This window comes from Lepisma saccharinum, chromosome 15 (assembly GCF_977018435.1).
Source record: "Lepisma saccharinum chromosome 15, izLepSacc3.1, whole genome shotgun sequence".
NCBI classification, from domain to species: domain Eukaryota; kingdom Metazoa; phylum Arthropoda; class Insecta; order Zygentoma; family Lepismatidae; genus Lepisma; species Lepisma saccharinum.
This window is the reverse complement of record NC_139243.1, coordinates 17,436,215-17,462,464: the sequence shown is the minus strand read 5'-3', so window position 1 is coordinate 17,462,464 and position 26,250 is coordinate 17,436,215. Positions and strand designations below refer to the sequence as shown.

Here is a 26,250-nt window from a genome sequence, read left to right as displayed (position 1 = left end):
TTTGGCTGTGGTAACCAAGGGCATCGACGACATCTGGGAAAGCGACCTCGTGGAGATGAGTAGCGGCAATTTGAAAAACGTACATAAATTGAACAAGGGCAACAAGTACCTCCTCACCGTCATAGACACGTTCTCGAAATTCGCATGGGCTCTACCTTTGAAGGCGAAAACGGGAACATGCGTCACGGAAGCATTCAAATTAATTTTTCGCGAAAGCGGCGGCAGACGACCACGGTTTCTGCACACGGACAAGGGGAAGGAATTTTACAACGCCGTATTCCAAAAGTTTATTCAAAAACATGACATTCGACATTATTCGACCTTCAGTCACATCAAAGCCAGCATCGTGGAAAGATTTAATCGAACCTTGAAAACACACATGTGGAAACGATTCACGCTTCGGGGAAATTACAAATGGGTCGACATCCTGCCGGAACTCGTCGACACCTATAATGATACGGTGCACAGAACGATAGGCATGAAGCCAGCTGACGTTACGAAATCTGACGAGCAGCGTTTAATTTCTACCGTTTACTGTCCAAAGTACACGCCCACGACAAAAAAAGCTAAATACAAAATTGGAGACCAGGTGAGGGTCAGTAAATTGAAGCGAACGTTCGACAGGGGTTTCACACGAAACTGGAGCACGGAACTTCTTACGGTGGTTCTAGTTTTACCCGGAAACCGACACACGTATATAATAAAAGATAGTAGCGGCGAGATTTTGAAAGGAAGATTTTACGAAGAGGAACTCTCTAAAACAAAACACCCCGACACGTACCTCATCGAGAAAGTATTGCGTAGGAAAGGTGACAAACTGTTTGTCAAATGGCTGGGACTTCCGGAAAAGAGTTGGATCGACGCGAACGAAGTGATCTTGTGAGTACGTGGAACGTGGTGAAGCGTCTACCGGATCCGGAAAGTCAAACGAGAAAAAAAAAGAACGGCGAGTTGCTTCCCGACAGCATCCACTGTCTGATCGTAGGTCCTTCGGGGTGTGGGAAAACGACACTGCTCGTGGACAATTTTCTCCTCGCACCGAATTGGTTAGATTGGAAGAACAGGCACCTGTACGTGTTCTCAAAAAGTTTGGAGCAATCCAAATACCAGCAACTGATGAAAGTGTACGATGGTCTGGACATTGCAACGTTCGCTTCGGAAATAAAACCACTCGACGATTGTCGTGAAAATTCAGTCGTTGTGTTCGACGATGCCATCCTGGAAAATCAAAATGAAATTCGCAACTTTTTTACGCAAGGTCGTCACAAAGAAATGGATTGCTTTTACCTAGCTCAAACGTTTTCCAAAATTCCAAAACAGTTACTACGCGACAACGCTAATTTCATATGTTTGTTTCGTCAAGATCACACCAACCTCAAGCACGCGTACGATGACTACGTAGGCGGAGACATGAACTACAATCAATTTTCGGAACGCTGCTCTTCTTGCTGGAACAGTGACGATTTCGGATTCGCTACGATCGACATGACGAGGAAACCCAACGACGGAAAATACAGAAACAAAATCAACGACTTTCTAAACGTTGCAACGTTGTGAGAAACGACGTATATAAATAAACGTTATGACGAAACGAAAAATCGAAGACGAAAATCTCAAGCTTCGCGATTACCTCGCGAAACGCTTCAAAGGTTGGAAATCCGAGAATCGCGGATTCTACGAAGAGAAGAAACGTCAGGATCAACCTGTGATCGATGCCATCAGCGGTCTAGGTAAAGAAATTAAAAGTGTCACGGAACAAAATAAAAATTTGATCAACGAACTCGTACCGCTCGCAGCTAAAAGTTACGCTGTACCCACGCCCATTTCGAGCATTCCTTCGACGCCGTTCGAACTGAAGGATGCACCGGCACGACGTCGAGCCATAGGCAGCACGTCGTCGTCTTCGGATAAGATCGAGTTGGGACCTTTGGCACGAGACTACCTGAGTACGGGGAAATTCGACAAAGATGAAGTTTTCGGATTGTATCCTAGCATGGAAACCAACGAAGGCGGTGGTGTAGTGTGGAAGATTGGGAAATCGAAGGTGACCTTCGAAGGCAACGACATTAAAGTTAATTTAGGCGACAAGGATAGTTGGAACAGGTATCCGGGTACGGTGGGACTGTGGGAACTCGTCGCCAAAAAGCAGCCGAAAGATTACACCGACGAAGATTACCAGAGTTACAAGGAAATTCTGATCATGACGGATGCCTTGTACCAGAACAACGACGCCTCGCAGAATAGGGTGAAATCGAGCAGCGGCGAGAAGTACAGGAATCTCATCAAACCGATTTGGAACCAGGTCAAAACAGGCAGCGGCGTCAAACGCTACAACACGTTACCCAAAGAATTCGTTTGGGTGGACGACGTTAGGAAACTCGTGGACCGATTGTTGGTGATAGCCGGCGAAGAGAATGCAGGCAATCGTAATTTCTACAACGAGAAGGTTGGCATCGTGGACATGATCAGCACGAAACTTTCCAACTTCATCGTGAACGACGACAAGGGCATAGGTTACCTGATCAAAATCATCAACACGCTGCCTCCGAAATTTTGGAACGTGGCCGAAGGAAAGGGACTCGTGAACGACATCATCAACAAGTTACCTTTCGAGATGCATCTACCTGGCTACCAGTACTGCGGACCGGGTACCAAACTCGAGAAAAGATTGGAGAGAGGAGACAAGGGTGTGAATCCGTTGGACGCGGCATGCAAAGATCACGACATCGCCTACAACACCACGCAGACGGATCTGGATGCACATCACGAAGCAGACAGAAAGTTAGAGCACGCAGCTTTCGAAAGGTTCGTGAGCAGAGACGCTTCGTTGGGTGAAAGAGTTGCAGCACTAGGCACCACCATCGCCATGAACACGAAACAAAAATTGGGGTGGGGTATATAAATAACATAGAGTAAAAAATAATAATAATAACAACATGTCTCACATAACCAATTTGCCACCCGAGCTACTATCTAAAATATTCAAAAAAGTAGTAAACGGAGATGTAGGGAAACTTGTAATCATAGCAAGAACGACGCCGGAATTTCGCATCCCTTGTGAAATGGTTCTCAAGGACCATCTTCGGGAGATCAGCGGCCTGAGGTGCGGTGATCTCAACATTCTGCTTTCGGCTGCAGGGGAAAAATTAAACGAAAGGTTAGATGAATTGCACGAGGCAAGGCAGGGAAGAAGACGGTATACTGATGATTGGCGTAAGTCCAAACAGGAAACTGAAGAAATCATCACGCACATCATCGCGTTTTCCGAAGCACGGACTTTCTTCCTCTGTTAAAAAAATAATAATATATATACGTGCCAAAAAAAAAAAAACTTGATATATAAATAACACACATCGTGAAAAAAAATAATCTTCGGTATATATAAATAACACACATCGTGAAAAAAACAATTAAATTTCTCTCTAACACTTTGAAATTTTTCTTTGATATGACGACTGAAAAAATAAGTGATCTCCAAGCATTAAAACAAATGCTAAATTTGTCAGTCGAGTATGTAAAAATTCAGGAATTGGAAGTCGACAAACCTTACACGATAACTTCCGGTTCAATCGTTTCTACCCAGTATGGTCCCAAGGTACGCCTGTTGCTCAACGCACAATACAGTCTATTTTTACCAGATCGATACGCTAACATGTTATCCGACGAGAAGTTATCTATTTTAATCGAGAACAAAACTCGAATCGTGTACAAGGGGACAAAGGAACTTCTTGGCAAGAAAACGAAGCACGTAATAGAATTTGTGTAACGACTGCGAGGCCTTGAAAAAAAATCTCAGAACATTTATATATAAATAACATACCGTAAAAAAACTACACGAGAAAAAATCTCAGAACATTTATATATAAATAACATACCGTGAAAATAACACATAGAGCATCAACATGAAGCCCAAGGGTGTCGTGTACCAGATACCATACTCCAATCTTAAAAATCTAGGTGCCCTCGATGGGTTACTCACCAAGAAACAACGCGAGAAGAAACGTTCTTGCTTGAGCAAAGGACACGGAATGAAATTGCTGCTCAGCACACCTCAATTGAGACGCTTGCAGCGTTCGCGGAAAGAGAAAAAGATCGGAGGTTTCATATTCAGCATCCCGGCCATCCTGGCAGCATTGGGGGCCGTTGGAAGTTTGGCTGGCGGAAGTGCCGCCATCGCGAAAACAGTCATCGACTCGAAGAAGAACAAGGCGGAATTGGAAGAACAGAAACGTCACAACCTGGCCATGGAGAAGAAAGGGGGGAAGGGCGTGATGAAGAAGTTTAAAAAAAAGAAACAACAGCACTCACCAACCGAGACATTGAATCTCTGATCGGACCGTTACAAATCAAACACTTCAGAGGAGTTTTCATGTCCGACTCGTTACCTTCAAGCGTTAAAAGAAGAGAATGCGGAGTAGTCAACTTGGACGGTCAAGAAAATCCAGGCACGCATTGGATATGTTACCACAAAAATAATGATAAAGCATTCGTTTTCGATTCTTTCGGAGGTGTTCCACCTACAAATTTTATTCATTATCTGAAAACGAACAAAACCTCTATATACTACAACGACGAACGCATTCAAAATTTCGGAGACGTGAACTGCGGTCATCTCTGCCTCTCCATGCTCGCGTTTCTCTCTAAAATAAATAACCCTACGATCGAGGATTTCCAGAAAGCATTGTGGAACCTCAAACAGCATCACTAGGATGGGCGTGTTCCATCTCACGAGCGAATCTTCAATCTTGAAACTCACGCTGCACGACGACATCGTCTATCCTAAATCCGTGGCTCTGCGTGCATTCTACAGCATGTACCTCATACCTAACGTCACGCATCACAACAACAAAATTAGCGTCGGAAACGAACACATCGTCGTCACGCCAGGCCAATACAATCTTTCCACTTTGCAAGCTCAGTTACCCAAAGGCACGTACCTTTCTCAAAATTCGGTCACCCACAGAGTGGAAATCCTATCCGCGACGGAGACCGTGGACCTGGGCACCATGGGAGAACTTTTAGGTTTCGAGAACGACACCAAACTCGAAGCTGGCATCAAGCACGTGGCAACCAACATTCCTAAATTCTTGGCCATAGAGACTCTGAACGTGCACTGTAACGTGGCGGAAGGAATGATCACGAAATCTTCGGACGGATTGTTAGGAAGTCACAAGCAGACGGGAATCATAGCCACGTTCAAACCAAGTTCCGAGTTCATGGAACCGATCATCTACACGCCCTCTTCGCCGATCTATTTTCCAGTATGTCGCAACCGCATAGACAACATAGAGTTGGTGGTGACGAACGAGAAAGGAGAGGTGGTGGATTTCGCAGGTGCAACGACCACTGCCATCGTGGAGATCAGCGTATAATAAATAACACGCATAGTGAAAATGGAGCAAATCGAAAGTTACGAATTGCAATCTTTCCCTCCCAATCGTCGCACGTTCGCCAATCTCAACGAAGCGAACAGGGAGATCGAATACGACGTGGACGTAGGGGACGGGTTCGTTCATCCTCACAGAGCGGACCTCTACCTTCAATTCGACGTGGTGAAGAAAGAAAGCGGAGAAGCCTTTCCGCCCAATGCCAATTTGAAACTCGTGGACAACTTCGTGCCTCACCTCTTCTCGCAGGTGGAGGTGAGGAAACACGGTACCGTCATCGACAGAATAGACTATCCAGGCATCACGTCGACGGCAGTGGGAACATTAAAATTATCCAAAACGGACGCGGCATACTATCAGGCCGGGGGGTTCGAAGCGGGAACCAAAATATCGACGACAAGTCACACGGTGCTCTTTCCCATGCGTCTGCTGCCGGGATTCTTCTCCGACTACAAGAAGATCATGTGGAAGGGAGGATTGCGCGTCACCTTTCGAAGAGCGGCCAACGACAACGACGCACTGATGCGATACACCAACTTGAACGCCGACGGCACGCCGATAGCCAACACTTTACCCGAAGCGGCGAAATGCGTCATCCGGAGCATGGAATTGAGAATGCCGATCGTGGAATACGAGACAAACTACGCCCTCAAGTACAAAGCGGAGATCTTGAAAAGTCCGCAGGTGGCGATTCACTTTCACAGTTACCAGTGCGTACAGAAGGTGGCATCGGGAAGTCACATGGAATTCGACGTGACGACGCAGTTCAACAACATACAGTTCGACATGCCAGATTTCGTCGTAGTGCTCTTTCAGACCGGGCGCGATAACAACCAGGAGAAAGATTCCAGCAAATTCGACGACTGCAAAATCAAGAACGTTTATCTCAAGAATGGACGCAACGAAGTGTTCCCGCGCGAGAATTACAACCTCGACATGACAAAAGACGATTACCTCAAACTTTACGAAGCGTTCTCGGCTTACAAACGCGTGACCGAGGGAAGCGTGGACATGTACTACACGCCCAGCGAATTCAAAGCACGCAGGCCGATGTTCGTCATCAACACCACGAAAAGAAAGCAGGTGGTGGTCAACGATCGCACCAACATCAAGGTCGTCTGCGAGTTCAACAGTCCGTTGCCCGAGGAGACCCTATGCAGCGTCATCCTGGTCGCAGAGAAGTCCTTTGCCCACGACGTGAAGAACGAGAGGGTCACAGAGCAGTTTTAAAATATATCGCTTTCGTCGAACAAGAATAACTTTTTCTACAACCACCCATTACAAAAATTTTTAATCTAAAACGCCCAAAGCACTCCAATAGGTTTTGCAGAGTTTTAGGATCAAATCGAAATTCTTGAAAAAAAAATTGAGGGGGGCTTGCTTGTAGTTGAGTAGTTATCATCAAAACCTATCCAACAAACCCACAATCATCATCCTAGCTCAATTAGGAGCCGAGAAAATCAATGTCTTGGAAAACGTCTTAAGATATTTGTCTTAAGAAAATTTTCTTGATAGACCGGAAGTAACATCTTGACAGACCGGAAGTCGACTTTCTTAAAGATTAAGATAATTGTCTTAAGACGTTTTCCAAGACATTGATTTTCTCGGCTCCTATGGGACCTACAACAATGTAACTTTTTGGTCTAGTGCCTTCACGGATCTCCCCTAACTCTCTCGCCTTTTGGATTCAGAACAACTCGCATATGTGATGTGGTCAGCACCACACAACCACACAGCAGACAGGGCCTCCCCCCATGGTGCAGTGGTAGCGTCATTTGCCTTCTAATCGGCGGGTCCCGGGGTTTGATATTTGGTGGAGGCACACATTGGTTCGGATCCCACTTTAAACTGTAGGTCCAGTCCCGATTAGCCTCACTGTGCATAAAGTGGATTTAAAACAGCAGACAGCCCCCTGCAATCATAGTCATAACCTTTGAGCTGAAAATTTTTTTGAGCATAAAAAGTTAAAACAGATAAGATCCGAACCACACTTTCCACTTGATATCAAGCGCAATAAAAATGGCCTAATAATATGTCCCGCACACACATTTTTTCCTATCAACAAACGGTACACAAACAAAAAATGCATGCTAAAATGTATGTGTAGTTCTGCGAGTATATTTTCTTCTACAATACGTTAAGGGGCTGTTTGGTTTGTTTCATGCGAGTCGCATCCACGATCCCCTTTCACGTCTGTTGGGCTCGCTTCAAAAATCAACTCACAGAACAAAACACCAATAAGAAAACATATCATGCAAGATACTTACTTTTCTCTGGAACACACACTCAACAGGAACAAAAAAACTTTCTATACTTTGTGTTCTGCGAGTGTATATTTCCTTCAACAATACGTTAAGGGCTGTTTGGCTTGTTTCATGCGAATCGCATCCACAATCCCTTAACGTCTGTTTTGGTTAGTTTCAAGAATCAACTCGCAAGAACAGTCGCTCTAGATGATATGGAAGTTTCCATGGCACAGCTTCGGCTTATAAGAGGATGCGAGGAGTGAAATGTTGAGTAAAGTGGCGTAATCCGCATCACAAAATACTCGCTCAATCCCATTGTCTGAAGTGAACAATAGGAGAGCGGAAGAGTACTTCCGGGGTTTTCATCGCACCCCACGATTTCGATGAAAAGCCGGGAAGTACTCTTCCGCTCTCCCATTGTCTGAAGTGAACAATAGGAGAGCGGAAGAGTACTTCCCGGCTTTTCATCGCACCCCACGATTTCGATGAAAAGCCCGGAAGTACTCTTCCGCTCTCCTATTGTTCAGTGAACATGAAGAGATTTTTCCCTCTTCACGCAGCACACTCGATTTCAAATACCGCTACAATACCAATTTTTACATCATGAGGAGTAATTTACAGAAAAATATCGTAACAGAAGGCCCAAAACATCGTAGGAGAGGTCGCCTGTTAGGTCGTAGCAGGGGCCAGGGATTTCCTTAACAAAAATAAATTTTGATTATCACACACACACACATTGTAGAAGATCGCACCTGAGAGTTTTAAAAAACGAGAAACATCATAGCAGATTACGCTGAGAGCAAGGTCGTGGTAGATTACACTGAGGGACCTTACATTAAAAGGAGACGGCCTTATAGGAAAGTCATTTCAAAAGTAGTTCAAAGAGGTGAGAGCAAAATTTGCAGGGGGTAAAAAAATAGCCTAAAAAGTGATGCCAGAGCTTTTTCTGTCCACTTTTCTCTCATTGCAGGTTAGTTTTAATCCGTAAAACGTCGTAAAAACGGATTACGCTGAGAGCAGAAGCCCATTAGCAGATTGTAGTAGATTACACTGAGGGGCTTTACACTAAAAGAAGACAGCCTTATAGGAAAATGTCGTAAGTCATTTCAAAAGTGGGTCAAAAGGCAAGGTAGCATAAGAGCAAAATTTTGCAGGAGGTAAAAAAATAGCTTAAAAAGTGATGCCAGAGCTTTTTCTGTCCATTTTTTCTCTCATTGTAGGTTAGTTTAGTGTGTAAAACGTCGTAAAATAAAAAGTAGGTTAAAAGGGCCTTCCAGAACGTAGTAGATTACACTGAGGGACCTTACAGGAAAACATCGTAAGGGGGGACAGCCTTATAGGAAAATGTCGTAAGTCATTTCAAAAGTAGGTCAATAAGCATTGCTAGAACGTGCGCCTTACAGAAAAACATCGTAAGAGGAGACAGCCTTATAGGAAAATATCGTAAGTTATTTCAAAAGTCGGTCAAAGGTACGCCTTACAGGAAAACATCGTAAGGGAGGACAGCCTTATAGGAAAATATCGTAAGTCATTTCAAAAGTAGGTCAAAAGGCGAGGTAGCATAAGAGCAAGATTTGAAAAAGATAAAAAAATAGCTTAAAAAGTGATGCCAGAGCTTTTTCTGTCCTTTTTTTCTCTCATTGTAGGTTAGTTTAGTGCGTAAAACGTCGTAAAATAAAAAGTAGGTCAAAGGACCCTTCCAGAACGTACCATTCCACCTACTTAACAATATTATGTGTACTCAAATTAGTGGTAACTTGTGAGTCTTTTAGGGTCATTTGTCAAAAATATATCTGTATGCCAGCTGAAAAATGTTTCATACACCCAACAGTGAAGCCTTCATTTTTATCTTACTATGAAAAATATTACATTTCTGATTTTCTAATACAGTCAACTCTCGATTCTACGACCCTGGGTATAACGACCCTTTTCCCGGGAACCGTGAAAAATTTAGAAAAATTAGGAAAAAAAAAGTTGAAAAATTGAAGGAAATCGGCCGAAAAATGTGTTGTTTTTTCCTCCACTCATTCCCTTTACGAGCGCTCTACCACTCACAATTGGGTCTGAACTAAAAATAGACACCACCACACCATGCTTGAGTGATATCCAATAGCACTTGACCTCTGCCCTCCCCTCCCTCAAGTGCACCAATGTTACCCCGCACCCGACTGCCGCTACCCAACGCACCAGGCTTGTTTTGTCACGCTTGCTCTTGGATACGCGAGAAGAGAAGATCGAATGTGCTTGGATGTTATTTTAAATCGATTTGACTTGTTTCCTTGTCCTAAGAGCTGCTGAAAACTCACAGGGGAGAGTGGGAGCAGCCCGAAATGACTGCCGGACTTGCAGTCTTTGCCAATGTGTATGGCAGGTCAAGCTCTTTCATCGATAAATACACCACCTTGAGAGATAAGATCGCAGGAATGTTCAAAAATACAGATGCTTGGCGCCTGGAAGTCTGGCCCATCTGTCCAGCTCTGACCTAGAGTTCAGCAGGTTCCCGTGAGAGAGCAACTCTCGGCCTTGTAGCCGACAACTTCCGGTAACCGCTTTCATTCAAAATGTGTTCTTTGTTCCCTGCAACACTTCATAAAAAAGCGAAACTGTTAGATATAATCAAAACCACATAGGTGAACTAAATATGGTCAACCCGCTTAATGCGTTGTCATCCAGGTTTCCACAAAAGTTTACTTCGATCTTACATGGATCATAACTCCCGTTTCCAACTTCATACGTTTCATAAGTGTTCCGTTGGCTGACCGACTTCTCCCTCTTTTCCTGTCAGCAAACGTGGGGGGGGGGGTGCAGATTGTTTCAGCCACGATTTTCTTGCTGATGCGGGCTGATTACAGGCGAGGTTTAAAAAGGATCCACCCCTCTTGACGTCTAAAATGGGACAACCAGTTCTGGATATATTCTTGAAAGCGAGCAAAAACCATAGAATAAGTAAAAAAAAAGTGACCCTCCCCCTTTTCCCCAGCTCATTCTCCACCACTGGTGTGCACGGCAATGTTGATAATTGCAGAATTCAGTTTTTATTTATTTATTTATTATTATTATTATTTTTAATGTTGTTGTCTGCATAGGAAATATTGCCCATATTATTGTCTGTTGCATGGTAAAACGTAAAGCAAGGGTCATTTCTTTCTTCTTTACACTGCTGTTCCATCTTCGACAGTTGCGTTATCTTTAAAATGCTGGGATTTTTCTCTTCTGCCACCTGTTGCTCGAACTTCCAGCTGGTCTCCTTGTTTTTAGGATGCAGCTGGCGCCAGTGTTTTGTCTAGCATCTGCAAACCTCTTGCTTGCCGATAACAGCGATGACTCATCCAGCGCGAATGAAAAAGTTATTGATTTGAATCTCGCAAAGCTGTTTTGATTTGACGATAATGAAATTCGATCTCCAGAAAGGAAAACAAGAGTTAAAATAACTTCATGTTCTATGCCTTCTGATAAGCAAATCTGTAAATTTAATTTGCATCCGCTTTTCTTCAGAACCATTCATGTGGAGAAAAAAAAAAAAAAAGAGTGGTCAATGTAGGAATGATAGCTGAGAGATTAGAAAGACATTATTCATGGGGAAAATCTTAAGAGGGGTGGGTGTTTGACATCGAGAATACTCCTAATCCAACATTAAATCGTCGATTAAGGTGAGAGTAAGTAACGATCTACCATTTTGATATGTGAAAATGCGCAGTTTCACAAAGCTTGTTTTCAGTTCATTTTATGCTGATGGGCTAATCGGGACTAAATATACAGTTTAAAGTGAATTTCAATTCCAAACCAGAATGATTATCGACTACCACGCTGTTTAATGATGTGTCCTAGAATAAGCATTGGGTGAAAACAGATCGCAAGTTGGAGTTTCCTTTTTCATGCTGGATTACAATGCAAGTCAAGGAAGGAGTTTGGACTGCTCCCTGGAATGGGGAAGGAGGGTGAATGAAGTTGGTTGAAGCAAAGTGACTTTTTTTTACGATGTATTTTACACAGCCAAACCAGAACGAAAATTACAGCCCTGACTTTATTTTTTTTTTTGTCTGGTACCTAGAGAGGTTGTTTTGTTTCTCCCGAGAGATCTAATCTTACCAGTTAATCTTGTAACAGACAATGCTCAAGTAGACCCATATAAAATCCAACATTCATTCTGCCCGATTATCTCCAGACTTTTGCTGGCGCCAGTCTGACTGGTATCAAGATTCTTCCAGTTTTGGTTGCAATAAGCAACAGATTGTTTTCCATTCCATTGGTCTCAGTGCAAACGGGTTTCTCATGAACTAGAATTGTAAGAATTTCCTGGAAAAGCAACGACTGTGCACAATTGAAACAAAGTAACATTATTTTAAAATCTCCTTGTGAAAACTTTATCATTCTATTTTCCTTCTCACAACATGCATCCTGTGCATAACAGGTTGTATAACTACCAAGATAAATGGTGTTACCATCTCCTAGGCATCTTTGTGTCCGTTTGAGCTCCCTTTAAGCTGAAAATTGGTGTAAATTCCAATAACGACCCCTTTGAAATAACGACCCTTTTCCCAGGAACTGTGAAAGGTCGTTGAATCGAGAGTTGACTGTATTATGTTTGACATGTATTGATTATGCTGTGTAAGAATTTTCATTGTGATAAAACCTGGGACTCTCTCAAACAATTACCCAAAGTGGAGCATTTTTTCATCACAACATATTGCTTTCTTTAAGCATTTTTCTATTTTCTGAGTATGTAAGAGTACTAATATAGTCATTTTCTGTTAGGACTGTCCTTCTCCTCTCCAACGATACCTAAATCAGCACAATACTCCACATAGTTTCTGAGATATGACATGTTTTGTGTCACCTTCGTCCATCCAAACAAATCTTCAAATTTTAAAAAAAATTGTAACTGTCAAAACATTTGTAGAAAAAGTCTAATATTACATATTTGTCATATTGGACCAAGTATCTATCATTAAAAAAAATGAAGATCAATGTCCGCGTTATGAAGCAACTTCTTGTCTTTCAATTGGTTCATTTCACGTGGAATGACCCACTTGTTAAGTGCCATATTAAAGAAAGGGTGACATCCTTCTCAATTAAAAAAAACAATTGTACCCGAGTTGTAGACATCAGCAACAATTTCTATAATACTGACACAGGAATACTATACCAAGCAAGATGTGCACAGATTGAACAGATTTCGAAGCAATAAGATTTGGAAGCATAGACTGCTTAAAATCACTATTCCAATGTGCACATAACATTAAGAGTTTCTATTTGGCGTGTGCCCTCTTCAAATGTCCAGCAAGTGATTTCTTGTGGGAAATTTTTTTGTTGCAAATTGAACAACTGAAAGGTTTCTGTTTTGTGTGTGTCCTCATGTGTACACTGAGATTACCTTTCTGTGCAAAATCTTTGCTGCAAATTGAACAACTGAAAGGTTTGTCTTTGGTGTGAACTCTCATGTGAACATAAAGATGTGTTTTATAGGCAAAATCTTTGTTGCACATTGAACAATGGAGAGGTTTCTCTTTTGTGTGTACTCTCATATGATTCCTAAGGTAATCTTTACTGGCAAAAACTTTTTTGTAAATTGAACAATGGAAAGGTTTCTCTTTTGTGTGTACTCTCATATGATTCTTAAGGTGATCTTTACTGGCAAAATCTTTGCTGCAAATTGAACAACTGAAAGGTTTCTGTTTTGTGTGTGTCCTCATGTGTACACTGAGATTACCTTTCTGTGCAAAATCTTTGCTGCAAATTGAACAACTGAAAGGTTTGTCTTTGGTGTGAACTCTCATGTGAACATTAAGATATGGTTCATGCGCAAAATCTTTGTTGCAAATTGAACAATTAAAAGGTTTCTTCTCTCCTGTGTGTACTCTTGTATGTCTCTTAAGGCAAAATTTACTGGAAAAATCCTTGTTGCAAATTGAACAATGGAAAGGTTTCTCTTCTGTGTGTAATTGCATGTGTGACTTCAAGGTATCTTTATGGGAAAAACATTTGTTACAAATTGAACAATGGAAAGGCTTCTCTTTTGTGTGTACTCTCATGTGTTCATTATAGTGATCTTTACGGGCAAAATATTTGCTGCAAAGTGAACAATTAAAAGTACTCCCTTTGGTGTGAACTCTCATGTGCACCTTAAGAGATGATTCATGGACAAAAACTTCGTTGCAAATTGGACAATGCAAACGTTTCTCCTTTGTATAAACCCTTGCATCGGTAATCAATTGTCCTTTGTGGGATAAACTTTTGCTGCTGAAGGAAATGATATTGTGCTCTCTCCTGTCATAACCCTTGCCCTCATTTATATCTTCCTTGGTTTTAGAGGATTGTTGTGAAGCTTCAACCTTTAACATTCTTTCTTCACTGAGACATTCCTTATTATCTTTTGGCTGATCTTCACTTAATTTTCCTGCAGATTCTGGCAAATGTGTAAGAGATTTTGGGACATCTTGGACCTGTGCTTCCATATAGCTGTTGTTCAGGTACCTGAAAAAATAAAATAAAATAAAATGTAGATCATCTTCTAAAATAATGATTGATACTTGCACATCATTGACAAAGGAAGGTGAGTAGAATAGACTGTTCATTGACCAATACTTGTAAGAATGTAAATATGTTATTAGTTCAATACTAACATTTTTAGAACCGAAGCCTTTCTTGACCTAACTTGAGCAAACACTATAACGATGTTTGTAATAGTGATCACATACATTCGAAATTCCATTTATTTCATGATACACAAAATCTTCAGTGTAGAGGATATTAAGGTGCTTCAAACTTGAGGAGAATTTTTTTTGTTCTGGACCAAAGTGAATGAAATGTGAAAGTAACCCATGCTTACATGAAAATTGACTTCTTTACCTTACTGTAAGCATTAATTTGGCATACTACGGTACCATATGTCACTGAAGTGGTGTAATGGCTTATATCACCTTCATTAGAAAGAGAAATTAAAGGTGTGAAAGCCTGCATAGATTATCAAGTATGACATGAATTAAATGCAGAAAGTAGCAAGTCATAAAAAACTCATGTCTCAGATTTACATGTTGCAGATGATTTTCTTTCTGATTCTGAGGGAAAGTCGGATGTTGCAGAGTTTGATCTCAAATTCCCAGGTACTGAACCAGACGAAGAGCTCTTGAAAGCATGATCATGGGATTGCTCAGTGACAAAACTAACAGGAAGAAGAAATACATTTGTATTTGTCGCTCAGGAATCTTCCAAAAAATTGATAAACGTTATGTGTCTGGAACCATTTGGAAAATCTTGTACAAAATACATTGCTGGTCAAGAGGAATGGGAGATGTCTGCAAGAGATAAAAAATATTATTTCTTCTCCATTCATTGGAATGTAAGTGACGTGGTTTTGTGTACTTCCAAGCAGATTTCCTTATAAATATTGTATTTCTGAGGAACTACTTCCCCACCCCTGTAGTACAACAGCCCTTGACAGTCAGGGTCTACCAACTGACTGCCAGCCTCACTCCCACATGCCTCAGAAGAGGTGAGTTTGAGTTGGTGTTTTAAGTCCACTTTTTGCACAGTAAGGCTAATTGGGACTGGACTTACAGTTTAAAGTTGAATCTGAACCACTATGTGCCTCCACCGGGTATCGAACCTGGGACCCCTTGATTACGAGGCGGCGACGATACCACTGCACCATCGGGGAGGCCTAGAAGAAGAGGTGACTGATCATCCGACTAGTTAAGGGGTGAAGTTTGGTCACCATGAAGAACCCTCATTCATTGTTGTGCTCCCATGATCGGGTTACGCTATTCATTCGTAGCTCCTAAATTACTCAAAATGGTGGGTGGCCACCGGTCTCATAAATTGTCCAAAATCTCAGGAGGAAAAAAATTGTTATGCTGACCCCAATTGTTGTAGAATCAAACCAGACTGTTTCCCAAGCTCATGCCAAAAGTATGTCTTAACCCCACGAAGACGTTGCATGACACAGAGTTACTAATTTGACAGTTACTTCTCCTGGAATGGTTTAAGTACACAGATTAACAGCAAAGAGTAATTCAAAAAATGGTAAAGGTTGTCTTTTTACATATAGACTGTACTGTATACAAGCAATGCTCAATAAACTCATAATTTTCAGAAATAAAGTTGGTTACTACTGCAATTTAGGAGTTGGGGAGGTCCTTTTCCCCTTTGACACTTGAGTTAAAGTATTAGGAAAGTTTTATGGTATTAAATGGGGTTAACAGACGAGGTATTCACATTGGCCACAACCAGAACATGTATAATAATTAATAACAGTAAAAATAAAAAACGGTTACACTGTAATAAACACATGAGATGAAATATTTCAATCTACATCTTACCAAAATAATATGATGGATAAAAAGTTGTAAAAATTCACAGAATTTTAAAGTTGTATGTTGCTGGGTCAATTTTTTATCGCCGTGTTAGTCACACCTGGAACTCTCGTTATTAATGAATTGCCCCCAAACAACATTAATCACAGAGATCACTCTTCAGGACAGTAACAATGTTATCATTCTGAATACTATAATTATGATATGGACAACATTAATGTCATTGTTTAAAAAAACGAAAAAAAAGAAGAAAAAATTGAATGTGAGATTATCACATCCAGAACTCATTGATTGGCTGAAATAGAAAAATACTTGGGGTGAGTGCTACATTCACCCATGAGTAACGGCATAACAGAGTTGTCCGTGAGTATTGCTGGGCTAATTTGATGACAGCTGTCACTTTCCAAATCGGTACTTGTACTTGCTCATCTGGTGGGCTTCCGGTCTGTGAGTTCTTGCTGATGCCTGCTAGGGCCGTTGATGTTGCTGCATCATCTGCCACTGCTTGGTTTCACTTGTTCAAGTAGTACTTCAACAAGTGAATCAATATTGAATAAATTGCATAAATAGTTGCATTAGGATTAATTGTGCTACAGACATTCATCAAAGGACAATGAATAAGTAATTTGAAATAGAAAAACTCTTGCAATGGGACAAATCCACATACGTATATTTGATACCAATTTGAATACAGAGAAAAACATAAAATAGTGTCTTGAAGACAAATTGGTTTCACTGGAGAAGAATCTCCACTCTTGGTACAATAAATTTTCATTTACAATCTGTTGAGAAAAAATAAACTCTATGCATCCATGAGTAAGTTCCAATTTTGGCTTGGTTATTTAAATCAATATAGCCAATATATATAGATATCATTTAAAATACCTACAAGACATTACCATGACATTCATCCTTTGTAATATCACCTGACTTCACTTCATTAACATAATCAATACCAAAAAATGTATGTTGCAATCACAAAATAACTGATTTATCCACTACCTCCTTTGAGCACTAATTATTAAACTTGTGACACAATAAGCCTAATATTACTGTACATTAGAGTAAACTATAAATATTGGCACTATTTGAAACAAGAGATAAGAACATTTATACCAGCTATTTCAAACTTAGGTAAATTTGGGTGCATGAATATTTTTCATGTTATGAAAATTTGACAAATATTAATACGTGACAAAAAAAAATAGTTTCATAAATTGTTTCTCTAACAACATGAATTATATGCAAAGCTACACACTTTTTTTGCATTTCCAATTTTCTTTGTAAGGACAGAATACATCTGAGAAAATTATCAGAAAATATTTAAGTTATATGTTAAATTATTCAGAGTCTTTTACTCAGTACATCAGTGGAGAAAGGAATCAAGCTGAGTTCCATCTCCTAAAAGAAGCACCTTTTGTGTTATGAACATAAGTTTGAGCATATTAGTGTCATGTTGTCTGCTGTGTTAAATGATTTTCTACATAATAAACATTGCAAGATATGTATACATGTGAGATATCAAACTGCCTGATAGTTGGGAGAAGGTATGTTCAGTTTAGGGCAATAAAATTCCTAGCTACAATGGTCCCTCTATGCAGGCGGGAGCTTATTGTGTCGAAGCTTCCTTACTTGCTTCGTGCCTTAGCTCTGAAAAGGCATAGCACAAGTTGGATTCCGTTAAAAGCCTGCACCATGTAATGAATTGAGTCTAACATACAACTACAGGGTGCGGCAGAGGAAAAACATGTTTTTCAAATGACAATAACTCAGTAGATTTTCAAGTTAAAGAAAATATAATGACTAGAGCCCGGAAGTTTGGCAAAATGCCTCTTTTTATCTACTGCATATATTGATAAAATTTTTCTGGATATACATTTTTTATGTTGTTTCGAATGTTTTAGAAGCCTTTTCATTTTGCCTATTTGGGACACCACTGCCTATTTTTAATTATAATGCCTTTTTTTGCCCTTTTCAATTAAATTTAACCATTTTTTTAAAAAAAAATGTGTATATAAATTATTTTTCTCCCAAAAAACGTTGTTGGCATTTATTTTTCTTCCGTTTATTATGTGAATAATTTTCGCCTTATTTAAGTAATATTGAACTCACCCATGTTTCAACATTGCTGAAGGAGAAAAGTGTGAGGAAAAAGTATTTCATGCTGAGTTGGGATATTGCCTTTCGGTTAACATTTCCTTGTGCATGATTGACTGCTGAAAACCTGTTGCTGAACACCTGCACATTTTCGACAGACAGTACTATTCTGCTCTGCAAGATATGTGAAAAAACAATCAACCATGAGAAAAAATACTTTATATCTCAGCATGTGTCAACAGCAAAACATAAATCTGCAGCTGCTAAAATGATCGGACAGAAGAAGATGATATCACTAATTTCAACAGTGGGCACTTCATCCAACAGGCAATGTCAGTTTTCTCTTGAACTGTGCAAAGCTTTCATGGAAGCAGGAATACCTTTCTGGAAAGTGGAAAACAAGTCACTGAGGACATTTCTGGAGAAATACACTAAAGAAACGGTTCCGTCGGAATCTAAGCTCCGGAAAACATATTTAAGGGTCTGCTACGAAGAGACTCTGCCAAGAACTCTTGCTGAAGTTGTTGGAAGGATGATCTGGATTTCAATAGATGAAAGTACTGACGCTATGGGACGCTACATAGCCAACGTCATCTTAGGAACTATGGAACCAACATTCGGAGAATCCTCGTCATTTCTTCTCACGTCAGAACAACTAGAGAGAGCCAATGGTTCGTCAATAGCTCAGTCATTCTCAAATTCCCTACTTCTGCACATTATGGTGCATTGCCAGAGACAATTACAAAGCTAGAAAAAAGAGGTGAGACTCTTATAGCATCCATGAAAATCTTGGAGGAATCTATGCAGCAGATGATGGAAGTGCCAGGAGAAAAGGGGTCAGCTGTTGCGGAAGAGTGCAAACGGGTAGTGAGTGCAAAGGGGGAATTAAAACAATTGAAAACAATATGTGATATTCTAAAAGGTGAAAATGCTGTTACCCAAATATACTCCAGCTTGTTTTATGTATGCTCCAATAATTTCTGTCGAAGTAGAAAGATCATTTTGTATTATGAAAAACATTCTCTCTGACAGATGACTATCAATGAATGTTGAGAACTTAAAAAACACCTTGCAGTTATGTGCAATCAAGATGGAGAAAATTGAAATGCTCTCCCCAATGTAGATTTTAACATTTTGCCAGAAATTATAGATAAAAGTAAGTGACTTCCAAATGTGCCTTTTTTCGGTTTATTTTGCCTTTTTTCTTCATTTTACTGCCTATTTCCCACATTATAAATGCCTTTTTGCCTGCCTATTTTAACGAAAATAAATGCCTGAACCTCCGGGCTCTAATAATGACACACAAATAAAGCTAAGACAATGCAGTGTATGTTGACAATTCCTGAATTATCTCCGAAAAATAACATCCGTCAAGTGACGCTCTTCCATCTGTAAGCACTCTCGCAACCTCTTCTTGAAATTCTGCATTGCTCTTCTCAACATTTCTTCCTCCACATTAGCGATTCCCAAGCGAATGGAATCTTTCAGTTCCTGGCAAAGGAAATGGATGTTTTTAAATCAGCTAGTACTCAGCAAGAAGGGTTCACACCGCTTGTTAGTTAGAGAGCTTAGATTGGGCAGTTACAGTAGCCATGGTGCCTTGGACCTTGGAGCATCGAGTGTTCATCTTTGGTGCAGTGTTGCCAAATAAGTGATTGTCAGACCTCATTGTTGTGAAGAGAACAAACCTCAGTTGCAGTAGCCATGGTGCCGTGGACCCTCGGAGCATCGAGTGATCGTCTTTGAAACTTTTATTGAAACAAAGTCTGCAATTAAAGTTCAGTGCCATTTCTGTATACAGTTTAATGTGGAGCACCATGGAACCATCCCTGATCTTAACACAATACTGAGATGGGTTGAAGTGTTTAGAGCAACAGGGTGTCATGAAAAGGAAGCCACCTTCTTCACGCAACTGTGCGTACCACTGAAAATGTCGAGTGGGTGAGAGTGGCGGTTCTCAGAAGCCTGAGGCATTCTGCTTTAGCTCTGCGGGTGTCAGATCGGTCTGTACATCGCATCCTGCACATGGAATTAAAGTTTCATCCTTACAAGATAATTATAGTGCAAGAGCTGCTTCAAGGGGATTTCGAACAGTGAAGAAACTTTTGTGAGACAATGCTTGACATTCTTGGTGGCAATACGGTCTTAATGATGAGTGACGGAGCACATTTCCAGTTATATGGGACTGCGAATAAACAAAACTGTCGGAGAACCTACAAGAGTTACACCAAAGACCTCTCCACAGCCCAAAGCAAAAGTGTGTTGCGGTGTTGCCAAATATAGGATCGTCGGTCCTTATTTTTTTTTAAGACAACTATACCTCTGTTACAGTGAATTCAGTGCGCTATGTTGGCATGCTGAACAGTTTCCTGCTTCCGGAACTACGCAGACGAAGAGTCAACATGTAGCAAATCTGGTTCCAACAAGATGGTGTCACAGCCCACACAGCGAGAGCGTAAATGCTGGTGGATCGACATGTTCCCATCTTAGTGATATCCATTTGCCACCTCGCTCACCTGACTTGTAAGTATGAGACTATTTTTTTGTGGGGCTATCTCAAATCAAAGATCTACATAAACAAACCCCGCAACATACAGGAACTGAAAGATTCCATTAGCTTGGAAATTGCTAATGTGGAGGAAGAGATGTTGGAAAGAGCAATGCAGAATTTCGAAAAGATGTTGCGAGAGTGCATACAGAAGGAAGGGCGTCACTTGACTGACATTATCTTTCGGAGGTAATTCAGAAATTGTCAACATAAACTGCATTATACTAGCTTTATTTGTGTGTCATTAATTTTTTTTTAAACTTGAAAATATACTTAGTTATTGACATTTGAAAAACATGCATTTCCTCTGCCGCACCGTGTACTATAAACAAGTTTGGGTAAATCCGCGATAAATCATATAGAGCAGGTTGTTCATAGTAATGGATTTGCTTCATTTTTTTTACCAATAGATACTCGATCCAATATGACAAATATGTAATATTAGACTTGTCCAACAAATACAGAGCATTCCCTGACATTCGCTACAAGACTTGGTGGTGCTCGTCATTCCCGGTAAATGGGTCCACGACAGTTGCACACTACAGTCTGTTTTTTTCGCTCTCTTTCCCCTCCTGTTGACATTGCAGACTGACGCCAGTATAATCCTCCCTCGGAAGTTGTGTTGTGTCGTGTCCGTGTGTTGAAGATTGTGGCTTAATATGGCACGACAAAAGTTTACATTACAACAAAGGATGTTGTCGAGTGTTACTTCGGAAAGAGGAATTGTGGAGAAGTGCGACGACGTTTTGCAACGAAATTTCCTGGTGTTCCCGTTCCACATAGGACCACTATATTAAACCTCGTAAAAATGTTTAGAGTAACAGGGTCAGTTATGAATAAAAGTGGAAAGAAAAATGGGAAAATCTAAAAAATAAAGTATACAAAGACAATCCGCACACCATCCGTGAGTTAAAAGAGAGTATTGTACGAGAAATCGGGAGAATTACACATTACTTGCACATGTAAATGCCAATTTCCTTCCGAGATGCCAGGAATGTGTTGCAGCAGAGGACATCACTTTCAACACCTTCTGTAGTCAAAGTTAGTACACAATATCAAAAATGTAATTTTAATAGCCGACTGTCGCGGACCCGTTCACCGGGAAAGACAAGCGCTGACGCCGGGCCGCTTGCCACCGAGTCTCGTAGCGAATGTCAGGGAATGCTCTGTATTTTGAAAGTTACAAATTTTTGAAAATTTGAAGATTTTCGGAAATTAGGTGGACGAACGAACACACTAGGTGACACATAACATTTCATATCTCAGAAACTAAGTGGAGTATTGTGATGATTTAAGTATTGTTGGAGAGGAGAAGGACAGTCCTAACAGAAAATGAGTATATTACTACTTTTACCTATCCAGAAAGTAGAAAAATCTTTAAAGAAACTAATTTGTTGTGATGAAAAAGACACTCAATTTGGGTAACTGTTTGATAGGGAGTCCCAGGTTTTACCACAATGAAAATTGATACATAAATTCATATATGTCAAACATAATATTAACAAATCAGAAAGGTAATATCTTTAATAGTAAAAAAAATAAAAATAAATATATATAAAAAAAAAACAGGTTTCAGTGTAGAGTGTATGAAACATATTTCAGCTGGCATACAGATATATTCTTGACAATTGGCCCTAAAACACAAGTTACCACTAATATGAGTACACATAATATTGTTACAAATGTTGAATAAGTGGGAAAATTATGATTACTATAATATCTATTATGATGTTCATCTACTTTTAGTTCACAGAAATTGTACTAAGACCAGAGTTCTTGTCCAGAATGCATATGGGTTAGTCCCTACTGAATTTTTAATATTTTTGTTGTTCTAACACCTATGCAGGGGAAATTCAAAGCAGATATTACTTTTCTAAAACTTGACTTTGTTAAAAATGCTGGTCACTTCTTGTTTCGTGACTTCGGAAATTTTTGGTTTTTGCAGACAGTTGCGATAATTCTGATAACTTGGCTAAGAAAAATTATAGAAAGCTATTGTAAACAACACTGTCTTCATAATTGGGAAAAGAGAGACGCGGTAGTATATAAATACGGAGAAACTAGTAATCACTTTTATCCGCGAAGCTGTTTTTTCTTCTTTTTTGATTAATTTCAGTTGGCCACTGCCATCATCCTCGTTGGAACTTGCTGCACTGTTGCTTGGCGTGCGTCTTTTGTTCGTAGTTCTCTGGCTGCCGCTAGGTGTACCGTGAGTCTTGGTGTGTCGTCTGCTATTTCCAGGCGATAATGCACTTCCCGCACGAACTTAACATCGATAGCGGGCAAGCGCACCACACTTGGATTCGCCTACTGCAGCAGTTATCGCCTGGAAATAGTAGACGACACACCAAGACTAACGGTACACCTAGTGGCAGCCAGAGAACTACGAACAAAAGACGCACGTCAAGCAACAGTGCAGCAAGTTCCAACGAGGATGGTGGCAGTGGCCACTGAAATTAATCGAAAAAGAAGAAAAAACAGCTTTGCGGATAAAAGTGAGTACTAGTTTCTCCGTATTTAAATACTGTCTTCAGTACATTTCAACCTTTATTTTATGTTCTGTGCCATTTTTCAAAATCTCTAATGAAATTGGCTGAAATTTAAGGCCAAAATTGATATTTAATTTTCAACAAAAATCAAAGTGTAAGATATTTTAAAGTAGGGAAGTAATATAATATGAGAGCTATATATTTTTTTGATAAAACATATGCACCCAAAGTTTTGGTAGAAATTATTTGAGCTCTGCTACTGGGATTTTCTTCTAGTTAAAGCTCTTTGAATATGTTTGTTTTTCTTTTTCTTTTTCTTTTTTTTAAATTCAGCCCCTGTCTCTCTCATGGGGGTTAAAAAAAATTATATTTACAGTGTAAAGTGTCCTCTGTGAAGTACCCTTAAAAAATTGAGACTGATAGTCCATGAATAACAAAATTACAATGGGGAAATTCATCAAAATCTTTTAAATTTATGTTATTAGTTACAGAGAAATATTTACCTTTTAATAAACTATAATGTAATTATAATTTTAGTATTTAATAATTACATAATGCAAATGGCATAGTAAGTCCCTTAATAACTATTATGAGTAAAAATATGTGTAAGGCAGAATTTTGTCTGAACAGGATCGGACATACAAGATCTAGTGGAAAGCTGCAACTACTCCAGTAGCCAGTCTTGAACCCTTGATTGATCTGATTTGGTCCAAATGCAGTGAATTTCCAAATTAACAATTTTGACAGGACTAGCAACAAATGACGTTTCACAAGATATCTTTGTGATTGTGTAAACAAACATCTATCCCAAGAAAATACAAACTACATTTAATTCATTAATGTCAAGAGAATAAATAACCCCCTTACTGTCATTACCTGAATCCCAAATGCAATTATTTAGCATGCCACTACATTTCAGTCACCATTCAAAATGTCAATGTTATGCAGCCTGGAAAGTAAGCAATACACCTACATCTGGGTGGTAATTCTAGTTGTGAAAGAAAGGGATTCTCTCTTCAATTTAAGAATTGCTTGCATTAAAAATTAATGGAATTCTTTTGTAAGAAAATCTATGCAAAAACAAACAAAATTAGTTTTTCTTTAAATGAGACTTTCCTAATGTAAAAAAAACTGTGTGAGAGAAAGGATGCTAGCTAGTACAAGAGGGAGGGGGAAAAGTGCTAATGGTATTAAGCTTGCATGTCTTAACCTGTTCTGACAAACCTCTGCCTTACATGTTTTCATTCATTATAGCTACTAACAAACTTATTATGCCATTTGCATGATGTAATTAATAAATACAATTATTTTCATTGCATGATAGTTCATTAAAGGCAATTTGTAACCAATAACGTAAATTTAACCATTTAGCCCAAACTTCAGTTATCCACGGAATATGAATCTCATTTTTTTTACAGGTACTTCTCAGAGTACACTTTACACTGTGAATATAATTTCTTTTCAGTTCCCCAGCAAAGATATGGGTGAATGCACCAGTAAATGACCATTCCCAAACACTACAAAGCAAAATAAGGCTTGGAACAAACTGAGCAAATAAGAAATGGGCTTGCATTCATCTACAATCTATATTATCTTATGTAGGTTGTGATTGGTTTGTCCAGTCACAAGTTACGGAGTTCAAGAGCACACTTATTTGAGTTCAGCAGACGAGACAAAGAATCTGATATTGCTAATAAGGTAAGGATTACTACATTGTAATCATGTGTACAAGAAACATTTCAAGATGTGTGAAATTTGTGCTTATGTAATGGTTACATGATGAAATCAGAATAAAGGCTATTCAAAAATCACACATTCTCTGTTGTGCATTTAATTGCAAGAAAGCAGGGGGGAAAGGTCATGCACTAGATACGAATTTGACATCATTTCTAGTAAATGACCACTGCAGCCAGTAAAGAAAGGAAGATCCAGATGAAATTGTTAATGCCTTCCAATCATCTGCAACACTGACATATAACCAACTACCTCTCTTTGATCTTTGGAAAAAAAAAAATCAAAGAGAAAGCTTCTGGAAATCAAACATATGCTTTTCATTTTGATGAGGAAGGAAATACTGATATGTCCTGCTCATTGCTACATGAAGGAAGTGAACTTCAAAGAAGTCAAGCTGAAATTTCAACACTGATATGAACATCAACACCTCAGCCTCCAAAAATTAATATAACCTTGTACATCTAATGCAGGCCAGTTCTTGGTCACTGACAATAAGAGGAAATAATCATCTCCTCTGGTTGAGTGCCAACAACCAAAAACTCCAGAGGAAGAAGAGTTGGCTACTCACTTGCATTGCCCTAAATGACAAAAACATGACAGCAAACAAAAGACGATCTGAAAGAATACCATTTGCAATAACATCCAAGAAATGGAAAGAATAACATGAACTAAAACAACGAGGGAGAAAACAGCAACAAGTGAAAGTGGATGTTAAGAAGAAATCGAAAGCTATCACATCGGAAGAAGATAGAAGGTCAGCAAACCCGGTGACAAAAGAGATCTCACCAAAAATAACGGGCAAGTAAGTACAGGCAACTCCAAATGTATTTCAGAAGAACTTGACACTTCGTTGTTTCAATTATGTTACCAAAATGTTAGGGATCTCCGAACCAAAACAAGAGAATTTTACACGAATGTCCTTTGTAATAACTTTAGTGCAATAATGATAACTGAAAGTTGGTTAGCAGATTCCCACGAGAATAGATGAAAGATATGTTGTATATAGGGGGGACTGAAGCAAAAAAGTGTCTGGTAAAACAATGGGTGGTGGTGTAATCATTGCAGTGAAATCAAACGTCAAGAGTGCATTAATAGATTCGCCATGTTTACATCCGAATATAGACTGCATTTTGATTAAACTATGGTTAAATGGTTTAGGAACTGTATATATTTGCGTTGCGTACATAGCATCTGGTAGTAACAAAGACACATACACTTTATTCTTTAGGTTCATAGAAAAGCACTGTCAACCTGGTGACACTAAACTCCTGATAGGTGGGGACTTTAATCTGACAGATATAACTGGTAGCAATTACAATCTAACTAGTTCATCAGTACAACGTATTTCGATTTAAACAACTTTATTAATGTATATCAACTAAAAAGCTTGAACGACATTAAAAATAGCAATGGGAAAACACTCGATTTGTTTTTGAT

At 39.6% G+C, this 26,250-nt stretch overlaps 2 protein-coding genes across 2 annotated transcripts in view; both read right to left on the bottom strand.

Moving 5' to 3' along the window:
• Positions 1-12,882: 12,882 nt before the first annotated feature.
• Positions 12,883-14,013, bottom strand: LOC145999146 (uncharacterized). The gene is made up of 2 exons (XM_083136078.1): positions 13,237-14,013; positions 12,883-13,116 (listed from the first exon to the last, which is right to left on the bottom strand). Exons 1-2 carry the CDS (start codon positions 13,972-13,974, stop codon positions 12,883-12,885), a joined length of 972 nt encoding a protein of 323 aa, XP_082992204.1. The 5' UTR covers positions 13,975-14,013.
• Positions 14,014-14,017: 4 nt separating this feature from the next.
• LOC145999145 (uncharacterized) overlaps positions 14,018-26,250 on the bottom strand; it is a 155,721-nt gene continuing 143,488 nt past the window's right edge. The window contains exon 5 of the mRNA XM_083136077.1: positions 14,018-14,107. Coding sequence (XP_082992203.1) covers positions 14,018-14,107 — 90 coding nt within the window. The remainder of the gene's footprint in view (positions 14,108-26,250) is intronic.

Excerpts from the sequence above, each read along its gene's own strand:
- LOC145999146 (XM_083136078.1), bottom strand. The coding sequence starts at position 13,974 with ATGTTAAAGGTTGAAGCTTCACAACAATCCTCTAAAACCAAGGAAGAT. Across the intron at positions 13,117-13,236 it reads ACCTTAAGAATCATATGAGA|TGCAACAAAGATTTTGCCTA; the intron begins GTACACACAAAA and ends CATTGTTCAATG.